The following is a 20,857-nucleotide window of genomic DNA, read 5'->3' as shown; positions in this document are numbered from 1 at the left end:
TTTATTCAGTCCATAAATTGTCCCAATTTATAAATCCAAGTGATTTTAATACTGTTTTTGCTTTCAAGAAATGTTAGTACCGTGTTTTTGTTTACAAATTAACCAAATAATTTCTGACCTAGAAATGAATTATAATTTTAGGAATGAGAAATACAAAATTTCAAACAAAAATATCACTTCATCTATACCACAGAAAGATTCTGTATTTCACCAAATAATCATCAAAATTTCCTTTAGCACTACTGTTTTGTCTGAAAAAGGTAATTTTATTTGGCTAGGGACTACAGAGGTTAGATGATAGATAGATAGATAGATAGATAGATAGATAGATAGATAGATAGATAGATAGATAGATAGATAGATAGATAGATGAGAGAGAAACAGAGACAGGTACAGATAGATAAGAGAGAGAAAGAGAGAGGGAGGGAGAGAGAGAGGGAGACAGATGATAGAAAAAACTATGCATCACAGGAAGCATGGGATAGGGCTAAATTCTTCATATTAATTTGGGGTTTGAAGCATTATTTTTCAGTTCACCAGAGATTTAACAAAATTATTTATTTTTTTAGGAGGGATGGGGAGGAAAATGATCAAAACAGCAATGCAGTTACAGAGGGTTGCTTGTGTGGGGCACAACAACAGATACTATTCAACGTTTTTCCCCCTAAAGAGCATCAAAGGATAATCCCACATAGATTCCCATAAAGTTGAATTAATATGAAGGGTGAAGTTCTTTTCTAAACACAGATGTTTTCCAATCTGATTTTTATCCTTGAAAAGATCTAATCTCAGTTTTAAGAATGTGTATTGTAATCTGATGTTGCATAACTATATCCTATTAGATCTATACCGTTGCATTCTGGTTATCCACACAGCACATATACAGATTCCATGCAGATGCAAATCATTGTTGTATACTGCATGCCTATTATTATGCATCATTGGCTAATTTATGTATCAATACCAGAAACTTATTTTTACATTTGAATTGGAAACTAAATCACACATCTTGTATGGTTGTAACGAAACAGTTTATGCATTTAGCCTAAATGCAAACTGGTTTTTCTTTAGAGTAAATTGCATATACAAAGTGAACCATAATGTCCATTGTCCTGATCCAAACATTCTCTGAAAAACATTTTATATTTGGAAAAGATCAATAATAAGTATGCAATAGCATAAAGTTGTATATAAATGGTATATATAAGGAATAATTGCATTGAAATCACATTAGGTTGGAAAAAGTTGTATTTGTAAAGAAAAGTCCTGTATAATAAGAAATGACATTTTTCATTAATTCCTTTTTAAAATAATTTGCAAAAGAGTTGACACAAAGGAAAAGTAAGTCAATATATATGATTCTGATACAAATCAAATCTAAATTGATCCACACATTCCTAATATTCAGGTACAATTTTTCTGGATAGTTCTAGTATTAATATGATCATGCCATTTATCCATTTGGGACAATTATTGTTAATACTGATTGTTTTTGTTCCATAGTCAGAGTAGAAAATTACTCGTGTTCATGAAATCTCTACAAATGTACAGCTCTTAAAACATAGTTATATCCAAAGTAATTGACATAATTTACAATAAGGCAGAGATTCACGGATTCTTGTTCCTTTGTAAAATAGTTGGTGGGGATGAATCAATAGATGTGCTCTATTTGTATAAACAAGTACCTTCATACATATATCATGTATCTTCCTTTATAATAATATACACTGAAACCAAAACCAATCTCATTGTATTTATTGAACAAAGAAATGGTGATAGTAGAAGAAAAGGAAGAACTGTAAAATTTAATAACAGTCAACATGAATATTAAGAGAAAAGAATTACTAAATATATGAGCAGAAATGAAAGCTTGCTATGTCAGATCAGAAATGCATGTAACCTAGTATTTTCCCTTTTTGCAAAAAGCAGTGTGTTCTTGAAAAATTATCCAAAGACAGCACAATAGATTTGTAGCTTATCTTCTGCCAATTGTTCATACATATACATTTTCTCTGTGTAAATGTCCATGTACTTTCTAATATTGTTTTGTCCATCCTAGAAGATTTGATATAATCCATAATTACTGTATTATGTTTTGTATTATCATTTATTCAGAATAAGTAAGTTAAAATAGTGCATACTACCAGATTATATTTGATTTTTTTTTCTTGCATTTATAAAGTTTTTGTGGAAGGGTAATTTCAGTAAAGTGTTTGCATGTGTATTTCCTACCTCACTCGTGCTTTTTTAAATGACATTTTTTTGACAGTATGGAAAGAAATATTCTTTTCCTTTCTATAATATAATCAATATAACTTCTCCAAATGAATTACATTAGAGATAGGAAAGATGATGAATATTGACTTGCCTCAAGTTCCTACAATGAACTTAGAAGCCAATTCACATCAGCTGATGCCCTTTTGTCTGCTGCTCTGGTCATTCAGAAAAATCATGGGAATTGATCCAGCATTCTACACATAGAGGTGCAACTCTACACATATTCATACACGAGGACTTTGCTGCCATTGGCCACTGATTCCAGACTTATTCCTTGTAGAGGAACTTGGTCTTCAGTCATTCTGTTGATAAAGGAGAGTGAGATTCTTCACTGTGCTCCCCATCTTTTATCTTTATGTTTAATGTTTTATTGATTTTATGGTAATTTATTTGATTTTTATAAGATGCCCAGAATCATTGAGAAGCCATTGTAATAATCCCACCAGAAGGTGACAAAAGGTTGAAAGATCCTGAACAAGGTTTCCCAGTCCAGAAATTAACACAATTGACACACAAGTTGAATTTATGCAAAAAGCCCCACTCCCTAGCATAGATGCCACCTGCTCTTCAAGCAGGAAGTAAGAGTCCAGGAGGACCCCCAAATTGTGCACTACTTCTATATCAGGAGTGGGGTAGGGGAGTACCCCCCAAAGTTGACAGTACTCCAGATCCAGGAGGACCAAAAGCCCAGAACCACTCCCTCTGGCCTAGAGCTGGTTCTTCCTCGTCCAGATCAACTTCCAGATACTGGGCCAACAGCTGAATAGCCATGGATGGGGATATATAACAAGGGTATCATCAGCATCCTAATGATATCACACCAATTGCTGCCAGATAACTTCCAGTTCCCAAAGCATTAGAGACCAATACCAAACCATGTGAAGGCACATTCACAGTTTAATCCATGCTTATTTGCTTGCATATTTGCTTGTAAGTGAATCTCACTGTACTTTTCCATAAATTGAACAACAACAAAAAATTGTGCACATAGTTGCAATGTTAATGTTGCAATCTACCAATCATGTTTGCTTAATAAAAAATATCACAAATCTACCCCATTTATGGACCACATCTGTGCATCATAGCCTTCCAAATGACTGACACAATGAAAATATCATTTTAGACAGGGAACAAAAATAAATTATTTTTGGTCCAATTCCTTATGTAGCCAATGAGCTGCATCATCCTGTTGGCTTGGTCAATGACTGTGCATGACTTATACATCGCTATTTTTCCTTTTGTCTATCTGTAGGATACGCACATCAGCATTATACTATAATGATTATAGTTATTAAGCATTTGTAGAATATATTTACTTACAACTATGTGTAAAAGGGGCAGAAGTAGATTGTTTGAAGACTGATAAATTGAATTGCTCAAGGACTCTGGATTTCTTAATTCTCTGAATGACAGTTTTGTTTTTTGTTTTTTGCATAAATTAACATTCTTCTCCCAATATTCCAGCAAAAGTTAAAGAAGCGACTTTAGTTTGACTTTTAAAAGTCTGTGCTCTCAAGAAACCAAATGCTGGTTTCATGATGGTCAGATTTTGCCATGTCTAATAAGTCTAGTGGAAGAAGATTTCCATGTTTCTCCTACCCATGAGAGTCTTTCCCGGCATTCCAACAGGTGAAAGCCTAGGATTCTCTGATCCTTTGTGGAAGTATTTCATGGATAGAAGAAGTAGCAGAAATGTACTCTATAGCCAGGAACTATGAGCATCTGCAAGCCAGTAAAGAGACAGGAAGAATCACCATGGGCATCATGTCATCATTGTTCAGGTAGTCCTTGAGATATGATTGTAATTATCGTGATGATTGCTATGTGAAGCATCTCACTTCAAATTCAAATCTTTATTGTCAGTGCACAATATATGTACAACGAGATTGGTTGAGCTCCCTCAGTGCACCCTCCGCAACACAATACAACTCACAGTGAAGACAGAATATCCCTAACCCAATAAATCATATTAGCAAAACACCCAGTCCTATTGCACCAGTGTGAACATGTTACACATTGCACTGGCCCTGCAGTCCATCATACTACATAGTTATGATAGTTATGTTATTTCTCATTCAGGAGTCTGACAGGCCATGGATAAAAACTGTTCTTCAGCCTGTTTGTGCAGCTGGCTATACTTCTATATCTCCTTCCCAATGGTAGGAGGGTAAAGAAGTGATGACCAGGGTGAGAGTCATCCCTGAGAATTTTCCTCACTCTTCTAAGGCAATGAGCCTTTAAGAGAGTCCTTAAGTAAGCCCATCTCACAATGATTCTCCAGCCTTGTTCATCCCAATGAATTGTTTAACAAACACCCAGGTTGTTAAGTGAAGAACAGAGTGGGAGAGACCTAGTACAGGCAGAGGCCCACCTACTCTGGTCCTCCCGAGGCCTTCCCACTGCCTGAAATACCCTATGCTCCACTTCCCACCAGGTCCCTACTGGCCTTTTCCTATTCCCACCAGGTTGTCCCAGGTCTTAGGCCTGATTCCCATCCCACCAGGCCAAACACCCTCCTCCTCACTTACCTTTTGAAGAGCTCCAAGGCCTTCTAGAGGGCAGGAATGGATTATTTCTTTCTACAGCCTCATGGAGCAATTCTAGAAGCGGCTGCCATGTTTTTGCTACCCACAAAATGGTGGCCACATGCAGATGCACAGTCAGATGACAAACTGTTTTATTTTGCTGACTTAACAAGGTTTGCACAGCACTGCAGAAGCCTTCTGCAGCAGTCAGGAACTACTGGAATGCTCTACGGACCTTGTTAAGGTAACAAAATGAAGCTGTTTGTCTGGCAGCTGCCATTTTGTCTATGCAAAGGTAGAGGTGACTGAGGAAATAGGTGACAATATAAAAACTTCACTCAATTTATACCCATTGAGTGGATCAGAAAGAAAAATAGTTCAATTTAGTCCATTCAAAGTCCTAACCTTTGAATCCAACTAACAACAGCTTCCTGAATTACAACAGGGCTGGGAAACAGCACAATAGACTGGTGCCAGTTGCTAAAAAGGAATGATTAGTTGCCTTCATTTTATTCTTTTCCCTAAAACAAAACACAAAAGCTCCTCCCACTCTCAGCATCCATCCCCAGGAAGTACAGATTCATAGCATATGTGTAGCCTAGAAGCATCTCATCAGATCATATGGTCCAACATTAATATAAGGAGTCATTTTTACAGGAATTTGCAAAACTCTGATTTCTCAAATTTCCCTAATTTACAGTAAATGCTCATCCAGAGAGCCAACTGTTCTGCCATGTTCTGCTGCCCAAGAAAAGGTAGCTGTGACCTCTTACAGAAAGTTAGAAGTATGACTACCTAAAAAAATCTCATAGTTTTTTTGCGAGTGAACATTTAGTGCAATTCCAGCTTTATCTTGTAGGCCCATATGAGATGATTTTAATTTGCCTGAGGCACATTATGCCATCAGCATGAGGTGATTGCTTCCCTGAGGTGAAGAAACTGCACATCTTCCATGCAGAGGTGGCTTGTGTGGGCTCCCAGGTGCCTCTTAGGTAAAGAGCCAAGTGCAGAAAATCCATGCTGGGTCTTGGCTCTGCTCTTATTGCTGAGCCAGTCCCATCCTGAAGCCCAGAGAGCACTTCATTCAAGCCTTCCTCAAAGCCAAGTGGTCCCTTGAATACCCCCCATAGCCCCTTAAAGTCAGACAAGTACATAACCCTGATATGCGCTTCAACTAAACAACTCACAGTGTGAAAAAGGCAATGCAAAGCATTTTCTGATTTATTCTCCTTCTCAACAATCGCGTGGCAAAGTTTTATTCTAAATGCAGTATTGTTTAGATGGAAGGGGGAAAGAGCAGGAGAAAAATGACAGCCGGTTCTGTCAATTGACAGTTTTAATGAGAAACACCACTCAGTTTAATGAATCCTTGGGCTTCAATCTGCTCCTTTTTTATTTTTTTAAACAGAACTTGCATACCAACTATGTCACATCAGTTCTGGCACTGCATTGTGGCAGTGGTTGGACATCCTTTCCTTTTCAAGAGAAAAGGCAAGAAAGTGTGAGTGAATGATCCTAAATACTCATTAGTGACAGTTTCAAAATGCTTCATTGGAGCTGGAGTAATTCAGTGTGTCCATCAGAAGGACTATTAAGATGCAAGAAGAGACACCAGAATTCAAGGGTGTTGGGGAGGAAATCAAAAGTGACAGGAAATAATTGCCTTGAAGCTGAAATAGGTCAATGTGGAAACATTAAAGAAGCTCTTCAGGTGGACTGAATATTTGTGAGTTTGTTTTAGACTGGAGGGGGAAAAAAACCTCTGTTAACTTGACTGATGGGGTAGTACATTTTAAATTTTTTAAAACTTTTCATATTTTTGTGTATATTTGTTGATTTTAACAGTTGCTTGGTCGATTGTTGTTGTGAGCCGCCCTGAGTCCTTGGATTATAGGGCGGCATACAAATTTTATAAACAAACAAATAAATAAATAAATAATTTGGATCGTGCATCAAACGTATGTGATAAGAACCTGCTCTTCTTTATGCTGTGATAATTAGCATGGGCAGTTCACAGAAATTAAATCATAATGGAAGTAAGGCTCTTCCTTCCAAAGAGAGTTTGAGGATAGGTCTAAGATGGGGTTCTTCTGTGTTCAACCTTTCTCTTCAAAATTAAATATATAAGGGTGGGGGAAGCCTAACTAAGCTAGAATTGATGGTCATGTCTTCACTTTTCAAAGTCAGTTCTGATTATCATTAGCAACAAAAAGCAAGTGTTTAATGTAAAACCAACATCACAAATATTATAAAAAATGTCAATACTGGCAATGAATTAGAAAAATTCTTCTAAAAAATAGTAAATTCCTAGCACAACATTGCTACTGTTGTGATTTCTCAGTTTTCCTTAAATTAAAGGCTTCCAGTTGCTCTACTGATACACCTAGGATTCCTCAGGAACTTGTGAAATTTCCCTTAATACAGGGCTGTCAAACTCGTGGTGTGGCCAGATGCATCACATGCTGGCCACACCCACACCTGGTTTAGCAAAGGGGGAAAAAGTCCTGATACATCACGTGGTGACACCATGACGACGCGAGTTTGACACCCCTGCCTTAATATAGCTCTATATATTGCAGATACATTTTCCTTGAAATCATCTTATCCAAGTTTTTTCTGCATTCCAACTTTTTCCTTAAACACCCTATAAGCAGTATGTGTGTCATATAGCTTAGTTCAAGAGGAATAGAGGGAACGTGGCTGATTAAAATGAATGCCTCCTATAGTGTCAATATTGCCTGGGATTCTCTGAATTGCCTGGGATTGTAACTCTGAATAAAAATAGCTCACTAAAGATAGAAAATTTGAAGAATTACTGTCTTACATCACATTGAAATAAACTTTGCCCATTTATCTTCTAAATTCTGTTTTGGGATGGCTGAAGGAGAAAGAAATGAGTTTGTGCCATGCAGCAGAGAAAAAAAAGGGAGAAAATATGAAATGAGCAGAGTTTGGTCATTTACTAATCATAAGTGCTGTGTTGAAGTCTCTCCTAGGTTTTTGGCAAAGCAATTTAGTAGTGTTGAAAAGGGTTTTCATATTTTTCCTGGAAAAATATGATTATTTACATTGCTACCTGTCTAAATTGACTCTCTATAGTCTTAGGATTATCACATCTGATTAAATATCACCTGAAATTGAAAGGACTAGAACTATGGATGTCTCAAATGTCATAGGCCCTCATAGATAGTCACACCAACATCTCTCTGCACACACAGCTGTGCTTAGAAGCCTGTGAGCAAGGAATTTGCCTCATCTCTTCCATGTTCATGACACTAACACCATCACTCTTCAGTGTTGAGATTGTGTCCCATTATCCAATGATCTCTAATTGCATGGAATGTATGTGCGATGAATTCAACTAAAAGACTCACTAACAAAGAATGGGGAAAGTACTGGGAAAGCAGTAACAGGTAAATAAAATGATGACATGGATAAAGGAATGAGTCTTTTGTAATCAAAGCTCCCCCCCCTTTTTTTTTTTCTTTTTTCTTTTTTTTTGTTCCCAGTAAAAAATTCTAACGAAAGTATTTGGCACAGTCTTACTAACCATAAAACTTGGGCAAGGACAAAAAGTACAAGCGGACCAAGACATTCTGCTAATTCCAGTCACCAAAGGTTGCAAACAAATTTATGGAAGGTCAAGCAGCTCTGTATGTAAACTTTCAGGGGGAATGAAATAAATATTGTCTGGAGCCACAGCAGTTAGAGCTTTGACAATGCTGCCACCTACTGGTCAGTCACGATCCTCAATGAAGGATTTTAAGGTATGCCTTCTCTATTTTCTCGGTATATAAGTGTGAAAGGAATGTCCTTTTTTACAGCTCATCAAATATTTTTTGCTGATTCATTTAGCATCTCTAAAGACCCATTTCCAGAGGAGCTTCTGCCAGTGAACAGTAATCAGAAGTGAGGGGCAACCTCTTCTAAAACTCTACTTCACAAGCTTCCTCTGGACATGTTTGAAAAGAATACTGACAGCTCTGTATAAGTATCAGGTTGATCTCTTAAAGGGCTACAGGAAATAACATGGGTATGGCAGTGATCCTAGTAATATTAGAATTCTATCTAGCCCCCAATGTCACCTTCAAAGCTATTTGCTAATGTTTGTATCTGCGCGTAGTCCATGTAAGAGTGTCACCTCAACTCTCACGAAATCTGAGAATTTAACTTATCAAATTTCTAAGGTTTCTCAATTCAAATGATTTTGTGAGCCTCAATCTATTCTGTTGGATTTATTGACCTGCAACCTTTTGTTGAATTATAATTTTAAAAATAAATAAAAAATGTCATTTATGATAGGATATGACAACAGAATTAACATAGCTTTTTGTATGAAAGAATAGCAAAATTTTAATTCAACTATATTATATTATCAATGCCTGCCCTATTATTTATTACACTTTTGATCATCTGTGTGGGTAATAACTCAAAATAATGATTGGTAGCTGCTCAGAACTAGCTATAATATGGCCATCAGTATAAATGTTTTAAATGAAATAAAATAAAAAATAAATATGTATTTTCTGAAATATCCCATTCATGTCTTAAATCAGTCTTCCCTGGTCTGCTTCCCTCTAGGTATCTTCAACCTCAAATCCCATAATCATCCAGCCAGTAAAATCAGTGGATGAAAGACCCAGATTGAAACATATGGTTTTAAACTTATTTAAAGAGTTTCTACTTTACCCTTGTCAAAATGGTAGCAGACCTTTCTTAAAGAGATTTCTGTGACATCATTCCATTTGATGCCTATTTAGACATACTGTAGATCATGTCACATCTTAGTACAGAGACTTAGAAGAGACCTAACTTATTCAAGGGAGAACCTTCATGATATCCAACTATTTAATTTTGCTTAGAAGAAGACCTTGTAATTGTCAGTTTATATAACTGCCTATTTCACCAGACAAGCAACTCTGGGTGACATATAGCAAAGCTTAAACAATCATTATTTACCTAAAACATTATCATTAATCAGTAAAAAATATTTCAAATGATAAGACTATAAAAACAACAAAGCAAGAAAAATGAAGTAGCAGACAAGGGGATGTTAAGTGCATTTGCTAGCTTTAATGAACCAACCTCTACTTAATATTTTTCCAGTTTTTTTGCAACCCTGACCTGGTAATTCTAACTGCAGAATCATGCAGGCATTACCTCCTTGGGCCTTTAGAAAATGCAAACATTTGCTCCTGTGTAAGGAGAAGGATATTTACTGTCTTCATATTTTCCTGGCCATTCCTTCTCATGATAGCAATGCAGGTGTCCCCTAAGCAACTGTACAATTTTTTGTCTGAGTCTATCACAATTTGCACAATAGGAGTCTCATACCACTTTTTTTTCCTTTTTATTTAGCAACCATTTGTTCAGGCTATTTCATAACAAACCCTATATGTCTAATAACACTATGTACTTACAATTTGACTGAGACCCATTGCTGCTCTGCTTTTCCCTCAGTCTCTTCAGCCAGCCCTTTAATCAGTGCTCTGAAAACAAGTCCTACTTGCCTTCTCCATGTCACTGTGATAGGGATAACTAAGGGCATCCTGAGTTAAGAAAGACTCATTGATACAATGCTCTTCTTTCTTCCCCACCCTGCCATCCTTTTTTATGCAAGCAAAAGAATGTTCATTCTTTTCTTTTTTTAAAGAGTGAGTGGCACAATGTCACCCTTTGCAAAGTGTCACTCTTTACAGTGTGAAGCAACAGATAAGGACCATAAGTTCACAGAAGATTTGAAAGAGACAGGGTGGGTTAGAACTGTCTGCTCCTTGCTGATTATATGACAATCTGTTCTGAATTGTTCTAGTCTGCCTCCGGATTTGGGATTTGTACACATCTGCAGTGCAGCCCTGTTAATTTCAACTTTATGTTTTTTAAAAAAAGCCTAGATGTGTAGCTAGTTTCCACCAAGGATGCCTACAGCTGTTTTCATACATTTAAAACTAACAATTTTTCTCTATTCTGCTTTTTTTCCCATGAAATAAATATCTCATACAGCTAAAGCTAAAATACAGTACAAGCATCTTTCTGTTTTCCCCCATTCTCAGAGACAGTGTCTTAGTTATAGACCAAGTTGTAAGGCTTTTCCAGATGGCTATATAAAAGTGCTATCCGCTTGTCCTTGAACTGAGAGAATTGTACGCCAGCATAAATTGTGCTAACTTTGATACCAATCTCTCTGTTGACATAGTAATGAAGCCAGCAAATAATGCTGCACCTACTAATTTAATGCAGACCAAATTAAAGGAAGTGGCTTATGGAGTTCCTTGGCTTCGTCTTCCCTCCAACCAATTATCACCTGCTAGTAAGAAAAACTGCCACTCTTTAATGTTGGATGTCTGGTTGTCAATAGATTTTGTTCTTGAAATGGCAGTTAGAACCACTTTTCAAGTTGCCTGGTTTACAAGTGGTGTCTACAAGTGGTAGTAGCACAATAGAGTATTTTCAGTTGCTTGGGGCAACTCCTTCTCTGCACCTGTGTTCTATCAGTTGAACCATTTCTGAACAAAAGTCTAGTGTTCTTCTGAATGTGCTCTAAATTTGTGATCAAAACTAGCCAGTGATACACAGAAAAGAAACAAAGAAATATAATGAAGCAGGAGGGAGCTATTCTGATCTAATGTTTAAAGTAACCCCCACTCTGCATCTGTGATCTCTGAGTTGAACTATTTCTGAATACGGATCTGGCATTCTTCTGAAACAGCACTAAACAGCACTAAATTCATGTTGAAAAATACCACAAGGAGGTAGATCCCAAGAGTGGGGGGGAGCATGGGATATGACAGGAGAGAGCAACTGGAGCTGAAATGAAACTTTGTTCTCAACTGGAGCTGAAATGAGACATCACTGTTGGCAACAACTGACCAAGAAGTCGAGTTTTGACCCAGCACCTCAACTAGCCAGTGGACAACTCATCACCATATTGACTTTTACCATTAAAGCTGGAATCAAGGCACAATATCAGCTATACCCCCACCATAGGAAGCAGCCATGCAAACTGTAACTGAATGATGCTGGTCCCCGAAATATGGACCAATCTTGGAGAGAGACCTCAGAAACAACAAAAATAATGAACAGTTAAAAGCACGGGCAGGTCACTACAAGCATCAGAAAATATGTAAGATGCAGTTAGTGGTGACAAAACTAGCCACACCCAACTAGTGGCAGAACCTGGCTCTGCTTGGTTAAATTGACTTGTCAATAAAAACAGGGCAAACACAATCCAAAGGACCAGTCAGTCATTATGCGGATAATTGTCCTTGCAGGAACCAGGTACCCAGTTTTTCCAGTCACCCAAGATGGAAGTGGTGCAGTTCCCAAAGACTGGAGACGGGGGATGTTCCCATAACAGCCAAAAGTGGGACTGATCCCAATTACTAAGTGTCACCAATCATTGTGGGTGCAAAGTTTCTCAGATCATATCTACTGCAAAAGCAATGTTTCTGGAGATCAGGGACAAAGACTGCTTTAAAACTGGAACAGGTAACTTTTAACTGCCTGAGCTATGGCAACATCAGGAGGACTAGATAGAAAAAATGGTTACTGGGCTATCAGTCTGTGTTAGTGGAGCCTTTTCTAACTTTTTGTCCTCCAATTTTGCTGGATTTCAGTTTTCTAAGCCCCAATGGGCACACTTGCTAAGGATTAGTGGAGCTGAACTCTTAACACATCTGGAGAAGACTATTCAGGGGGGAAATGACTTAGTGTGCAAACAGATTATTTTCTCTTGAAATTTTGAGATTCTTCACACTCAGAAGATTGAAGCCTTTCTTCCTTTAGCAACTCTCCTTTAGGATAGATCTCAGTGGTCTCTTTTACAGATCCAGTGTTTAAAAAGCAAAGTATATTATATTTACTCAGGCAGGGGGAGATGATGGAGTCTGACATAATGCTATAGTACTGGAAAAGAATTAAGCAGCAGGGATTTTCCAGAGCAATATACCTCTACCAGAAATCAATGACATTCATTCCTTTACTCAGTGATACTATCTACTGCTTATAAATGGCATGTATTATTGGATGTTTAAGTTTCTAATTGCTTGTGCTTCTGCATTAGTCAAGGATGGTGGGGAACAAATCTACCTTGATTTGTCTAACTAATAAAATAGAAACTGCTTCATTTTTTTAAAAAGGAAGGAAGGAAGGAAAGAAGGAAATTCTGCTCTGATTATGCAAAACAGTAGAAGATGGGGAAGGAGGCAGAGTGTTAAAATATTATCTGTGACAGGTTACATAAATGACACTATTATTATTATTATTATTATTATTATTATTATTATTATTATTATTATTATTTTAAAGACAGCATTTGTAAGGAAAGGAAGTAAAGCAGGGGTGTTAAACTTGCGGCGTCACGGTAGCGTCACATGACATATTGGGACTTTTTTTCCCTTTTGCTAAACCGGGCATGGCCAGCACATGACACATCTGGCCCATGCGCCGTGGTTTTGACAGCCCTGAAGTAAAGAGTAGGTAGTTCTACCACAGAAGAAATAGTGAGAGGTATGATCCACTTTTTTCCTGTTTGCAATTATAACATTGATTCCTCCACAGCCATGCTTAGAAAAGGTTACTTAGCAAGCTTTACAGATTGCATCTTATTGTTGTATAATCATTTTCACTTTGAGTCTCCCTTCTGTATTACAGCTTGTAACAATTAAGATAAAAGGAACAATGATAGTTTTCTTGGGATCTCTTTTGACAGACAGTTTGTGACCAAGACAACGACAAGATGTGCATCAGGCCAGCTCCTGTTATGCTGTTTACAACCATTGTCCTTTGAAAAAGTAGAGAAAAGTGGCTAGAGACCTCAAACAAATTGAACTCTGGCATAGATCTGAAGACTCAAAAATATGCTAAGCATCAGCCAGCCAGTCAGCTCCAGGCCATTGATCTGTTGTTATTTCAGGGGTTCCTGACAACCTGATGGAATGCATTCTGGTCTATTTTTCCCCTCTGTAACAATTTTAATATATACTCTACAAATTCACCCTGGTATAAGCATATTATTGTTGAATCCTAGAAACCCATTGGTCTCTGGTACCAACACAAGGAAGCCAAAGTTTCCCCAAGAACAGTGGCCAATAGAGAGGAAATTCCCCATCACAGAGATGACAGAAGCTGGGTCCTTTCAATTATACTTCACGCTACGGCATTTCATTTCACTGAATCATGAAAGCAGCCCTCTTTAATGCATCTATTTACCAGATGTGTCTTAGAGCAAACAAAACAAAACTATGTGGCCATTTCACTTTGGACTTTCGAATCATATGGTGGCATATTGCTTCATGAATTGTTGAAATGTCTTCAAAAAGATGTTTCAGTCAAAGAACTGTCAAAAGAAAGTATATTTTTAAAGTTTTATCCAGCCCTAAATTTACTTATGACTCTAGCTCCATTCGGTTCCTTCTGACAATAATAATAATAATGTAGAAGGTAGTATTGGTAAGCTGACTGGTGAATATGTACATTTTTGGGATCAACATATGGTTTGAAACCATCAACTTATGGTTTGATTTCTTTTTTTACATTAACTAATGTTAGTGTATTACTACTTGTTCCTTCAACATAATACAATAAATACTTGCCAATACTAATAATTAGCCATTTGTTTAGCTCTGCCTACCTATAATATATACTCAGAAGCCCCATGACAAATGATAAAGGATAGTTTACCTTTAATAAGACTCTGTATTTCCCTCTCTTCTGATATAATAAACGATTACACAGAAATGGATACAATCAAACTGATGACATCAAAAGATGAATAATACAAAGAAGTAGAAGGAGGTATATATGTAGCTGCTATATTTAGCTACTGTTGGACATTTGCTATTGTCATTACTTCTACTTTGGTCTTCAAAGGAAAGAAGAAATTCCTGTATATTGACAATTCATTTTGAGGCACAAATTATTTTAAAATTACGTGCACAGACCCCAAAATAAGAGAAAGTTGAAACAAAGTTGTTTACCCCTATGGATTTTATTCCAGAATTTCTTATTGACTTCTCAGAGAGAAGAAAAATCATGCCTTCTAGTTAGAAATGTTGATTTCCAAATAATCAATAAGGATTACCTGTGTATCTAAAATCTTCTTTTGCCATTTTCAAGGAGTTTTGCTTTTTTTGCCTTAAATTGAGATGTTTTTGCAGAGTGTTTTTCCTCTATAAATTGCCATTTGCTTCTCATACTGAGAATAGAGCAATCCACTATCTAGACAAAACACCATAATTTTCTAAATTCTGTATGTTATGAAAAATAAAATGAACATAGAGACTGGATCAGAACTGCAAACAATGAAGAAGAATTCATTCAAAGATTCAAAAATTGCCTTTCTTAAAGGGCTATTTTACCAAAGATTATTAGATTTGAAACACAATTAGACGATTGTGGAATATTGATGATGCTTGTCAGTTTCTACACCAGGTTCCAAGAACAAGTTGTAAATTAATACAAGAAAACTATTAGAACTATAGAAATATCTACTTGAACTATAGAGCTATAGAAATGTCTACTTCTGGCATTCAGGATTAGCCAGAGAACCCTTTGTCACCCATCACCATTCCATGAAGGTGAGTGAAAGGAAGCCAAGTAATTTTGGCACTTGAATGAGAAAACCCACAACTCTTCCCCTTATAGTAGAAATGCAACTATAATAAATTAAACATTGAATAATTTCAGATGGTCAAAACATGATGTTTTATTCTCCTTAATGGTTGAGCAGACTCTAAGTGTAGCAATTAACTAATGATTGGGATCAGGCTCTGTCTCAGATGGAGTCCTGATTGAGGAGTCCTGCTTACTGTAGCTTTCTCATCTTCCTCTCTTTTAGAAGAGCTTTTCCCTGGTTAAGTGTCTTCCAGATGTGTTGGGACTACAAACCCCAGTAGTCAGAGTCATGCTGGCTGAGAATTCTGTCACATCTGGAGAGCATCAAGTTAAGGATGACTGTTCAAAAGTTTGGGGCCATCACAACAACCGCAGCTCAGCTGCATCATTTCTCCCAAATGAATACTGCTCCACCCACATCTCCTCACCTACTTTCTAGATCTAATGCATTCCATTAGAAAGCAAGACTGCAAATGTCAACTTTCCTGTCATGGAGAAATTGTAAGGAATTGATAGTATTTTGACTTTGCAATTACAATAAATAGTATCAAAGTGCTACACTTTGGGTTCCCAATAGCAATATCACACAGGACATAAATAGTAATGCCAGCATGAACAAAGCAAATAAAAGATATTTAAATGTGTAGAAGGTCCTATCAAGCGTCTTCTAAAGAATGGTGAAATGCTGTGACTAAGACTGAAACAGTTTAAAGTGAAAAGAGATGTAGACATGAACACAGATCTAGACTCTGGGGCATCTCTGACCAGACTTAATTAGAGCCCTCAGCCCATAGAGAAAGAAAGGCCCTGTCCTTCAGGGTCAAAGCTACTAGCATGGCAGAATAACTAACCATGTGTTAACTGGAAATCATGGTGCTGATCTGGGATTGGGCATTGGGGGTTGAATTCTGAAAACTCATAAGGTTTTTGTGTGCATATGATAATTCAGCTAACATTAGGGGGTTTATTTTTCTGAAAAATGCTCATCATTAGAGATGCTGGGAAGCACCTGTATGCTACAAGGACATTGGGATGTATTGAACACATGTGTCTGGGTATGTATGTATGTAAGTGTAAAAATGTTCATGTGGAGGTTTGTGTTCTATCTTTCCATAAATTTTCAGGCACTTACAAGAATTAAAATCACAAAACAAATGGAAAGATCGGCTCCAGCACAAGTCCGAAAGCTTGGAATACAAAACCTCTGGTCCCGGTGACTGACCCAGATTGGATCCTGCAAATGGAAAGAGGAGGAGGAGGAGGGAGGGAGGGAGAGAGAGATCAGGGGAGGAAAAGAAAAAGTTAAAAGAGTGGCATAAAGCAGGAAGTAGAACCAGACACATAAAATAACAGAAAATGTTTTTTTGCAGATTTTAAAAAGTCAAACCAGAAAGCTTCCCAAAATAACTCTAAAGTGGGATTTATAAGCTTATCCCTCAGTATCCCATAGTCTAGTGCAGGGGTGTCAAACTCACATCGTCACAGCATCGTCATGTGATGTATCAGGACTTTTTTCCCCTTCACTAAACTGGGCGGGGGTGGGGCCAGCACATGACACATCTGGTCCATGGGCCGCAAGTTTGACACCCCTGGTCTAGTGTCATTACTATCACCACTATCATTACCATTCACCTCTGACATAAACAATACTTAGGGAAGGACACTTTATTTGAATACTTGAGTGAAGAAGAAAAAGATATGGGGACAAGAGGCTCTTTGCCTCCCTTACCCCAGTTGTGAAAGATTATGTAGATGTCAAAACTATTTATGGGGATTCAGAGAACTACAATGGTTATAGAATATTGAAATTATATTAAGTCTAGTTTCCTCTTTAAAAAAAAGAATTGGACTAGATATTTCATTGAGGCTTTTAAAGACTTTCAGTATCAAAATGAGGGATTGAATTAAGGTTGCCAGATGATGAGACAAGGAATAGAGGCAGAAAGAACCAGGAGTAGAAAACCAAAGATACTTCAGTTATGAGGAGAAGAATCCAATTGTGTCTACCTATCCTGATAAAGATGGAAATGATGGATTCTACATATAAAATATGAGACAGCCCTATAGGTGGAAAAGAAAACCATAACAAGGGAAAACCTGGAAATTGCTGCCTGACATTCTTTTCCTTGGACCCTGCGACCCTGAGGACTTGGAGCATAAGAGGAAGGTTGATATACAGTATTATTGTTGATTTCTTCTTACTGTTGTTTTCATAATTGTATGTTACTGTTGTATTTATAATATTAACTTATTTTAACTTGTATAGAAGCTTTTGAGCTAGCCAGGCTCAAAAATTGTAAAATAAATAAAAATAACACTTTTCAGTTCATATTAAAGATGAAATAGACCCAAACTTAACCAAGTTTGGTTTGGGACAGAGAATATTAAATTATATACAAATATTTCTTACACAAAATCAATCCCATTTTATATAACAAGTTCACAATTGCATCACTACTGATAAAAGCATTTTAAGTCTAGCAAGAACAGGAACCAAATATTCACCCACATCATTTCCAGATTCAGTCACTTACTAGAGTAATATGGAAAAAAGCATTTATATAAGGTAGACCTTGCTTAACGATGTTATGATGGACTTCAAAAACAGTACTCATGACCCATCGTCAAACACACTCATAATCATATCAAATTTCAGGCACTTGGCAATTGGCTTGTATGTACAATAGTTGCAGTGTTCCACAATCACATGACTGAGATTTCTGACTCTTTTGCTGTTTTCCAGTAGAAAATGGGGGGGGGGGCAATATGCATTGGTTATGTCAGATTTGCTTAATAACCATATGGTTCATTTAATGGCTAATGTGGCTTACCTTACAACCATTGAAAAAAAGATAGTAAAATCGAGTCAAGTGGTGACCCAGTTAATGACTTACCACCAAAATTCCAGGCTCAGTTGTGATTCTAAGTCAAGGAATACCTGTTTCACAAATTTTTATGATGCCTTTCAGAAGAGGATTTACTGATAATAAGCACTGAGATTATTTTTAGGAGCATTGTTTAAATCTTATAGGATGCCTTCATTAATTGTATGGTAGAGGGGAACCCATTGGAACTTGATGATATGATTTGGCTATTGTAATCATAATCTTGGCAATATCGCCTGTCAATCCATTACTTTAAAAAGGATTGCCTGTCATGGAACTTTTTAGAATGATGTTTGAGTTGGCAAAAAGTATCAGATTTCTCATACATGGTCAATCTTGCAATTCTCAAGTTGATTCATATGTGTTTCCTGTTCTTGCTTTCAGCGAAGGATGATAATTGCTTTGCGGGGATTGTGTGGGGGTGGACTGCCATAAGTGTCTGTAGCTGGCAGGACTTTTCAAATCTTAGACTTCTTTGACAGAGCAGTAGGATTATTCTGTAAATTGATTGGTAACACTGGGTTGGATCCAGAGTTAGACACAGTTAGAGAAGATCCATTGCAATCAATTAGAGAAGTATGACTAAGGCTAAAATCCAGTGCACATTTACCTGGGAGAAAATCACATTAAATCCAATGGAGTTTATCTCCGAGTCTATAGGCATAACATTGCACTGTAAATGGATCCAATCCAATAGGTCACAGTAAGTATATTCAGTAGATCCAATTAAATATGAACTTATTAATAAGTAAGTTACTAAAAATACCCCAAAGCTTCATTTTATAGATGGATTGAAGTTAATCAAAAGAAATACAATAACAACAAATCAACAAATTACAGAGAAAAGCAAGGCAGAATAAGTGTATTAATATGTTATACATTGAGATATTTATATCATGCTAAATTAGTTATACAATTAATGCCAACATTGTATTGACCCTCCATGACATTGTTGAAAGGACACTAAGAAACATAAAATTTGCAGCTGAAACTAAAGAGTGTCACACCTCAGGGCCAGGGATGAAAAACAGGATCAAATAATTATAGGGAAAAAACAGATTTTTTTTTTAAAAAGCAAAAGCAACAATATATACTGACATGGAATACTAGAAGAAGGCATGACTTTAAGGTTTATCTTCCCCATTTTAAGAATGACCTTGAAAATGCTTAAAGAAAGCCAGAGAGAAAAGCAATTACATTTTTTAAATTACACACTACTGTTCTCATTCATCTTGATAAGCCCTTTTAAAGAATCCAAAAGAAGGACAGAATACAGCTTTTATATGGATTATAGAAATTTCACTACAGGAAAATCAGTGTAAATTTTAGATGTAGAATTCTCATTTCCTTGTTTTATCAAACTGGTAAGTATTTTAAAAGAGGTTTTTTTTTTTTTCAGAAATAAAGGGCCCTCCCCACCCCCACCCCACACACCTACACAAACACTTTAGAAATAATATCGGTTGGTTTTGTTTGTGAAAAACACCAGCTTGGATAATCAAACTGCATGAAACAACTCTTTTTCATTGTGTTTGTAATGGTTGCTGAATTATATCAGGCAAAGAGGGCATTTGTGAAGAGTAGATATTATGTACACAAAGGGGTGTGTGTGTGTTTCTGTGTGTGTACATGTGGCTTTTTTTAAACAAATTAATATAAGTTATCCTTTTCTGGTAGCATTCATCTTGTCAACCTGGCAACCCTAAGAAATGTCTCTTGTAGAACCAGGTCCTCACAGTTGCTGTAAACTCTAAGAGATAGATATGATAATAGAGATAGATGGAGATGATAGATAGATAAAGATAGAGATAGAGATAGAGAGGGAGAGGAAGAGGGAGAGGGAGAGGGAGATGGAAAGAGGGATAGGGAGAGAGAGGGGGAGAGAGAGGAAGTCTGATGTAAGATGATTTTCTTATACTCTGCACTTGAGTATGGATAGACAAATAGTTGACATCCTTCTCAATGTATCAGAAAGGCATTTCTATAAAGTCTGAAAAAGAACTCTCAAAAATACTTAGACATGCATTCTATTGATAGCTGATTCTGCTTTCTCATAACTTCATCTCTTTTAAAGGAACACAATCTAAAAGGAATATGATTGCCTATCAGACTTGGAAAAAAGTCACATTTTGCTCCCATAAATTAAATGTGCCAACTTTCCCAAACAAAGGCCCCAACAAAGACTTGGAATTATATTGTGCCAAAGAGATTGGTTGGCTGGCCAATTGACTGATCGTATGCCATTAGGTAACTGTCAGCACTTAGTAACCAAATAGATTTTCTCCATGAGAATCTGTCTCTATTCTGGCCCCTCAGGTCTTCCAAGGTGCACCCATTGCCACTGTTATTAAATCCATCCACCTCGTCATCATCTTTTTCTTTTCTTCTACTTTCCCCAGCATTAGAGACTTCTATTGGAAGTTAGGTTTTTTCATAATATGTTAAAATAGGATAATTGAAGCCTGGTCATTTGTGCCACAAGTGAGAGCTCTTTATTTGTTGAATAATCCATTGGTTTGGGGGGTTTGAACCCTCCATGGTATTCTGAGGAATCTT

At 36.9% G+C, this 20,857-nt stretch overlaps 1 protein-coding gene across 2 annotated transcripts in view; it reads right to left on the bottom strand.

The window, feature by feature from the left end:
* LOC148114817 (uncharacterized) overlaps positions 1-10,616 on the bottom strand; it is a 281,956-nt gene extending 271,340 nt beyond the window's left edge. For both annotated transcript variants that reach the window (XR_015733227.1, XM_087890222.1), the window contains exon 1: positions 10,223-10,616. Coding sequence is in view for 1 of the 2 variants with exons in the window: in XM_087890222.1 (XP_087746348.1) it covers positions 10,223-10,240 (18 nt within the window). In the remaining variant the exon portion in view is untranslated. The remainder of the gene's footprint in view (positions 1-10,222) is intronic.
* Between the last annotated feature and the right edge of the window lie 10,241 nt (positions 10,617-20,857).

This window comes from Pantherophis guttatus, chromosome 3 (genome assembly GCF_059756535.1).
Source record: "Pantherophis guttatus breed Tessera chromosome 3, ASM5975653v1, whole genome shotgun sequence".
Lineage (NCBI taxonomy): Eukaryota > Metazoa > Chordata > Lepidosauria > Squamata > Colubridae > Pantherophis > Pantherophis guttatus.
This window is presented reverse-complemented; position numbering and strand designations above follow the sequence as displayed.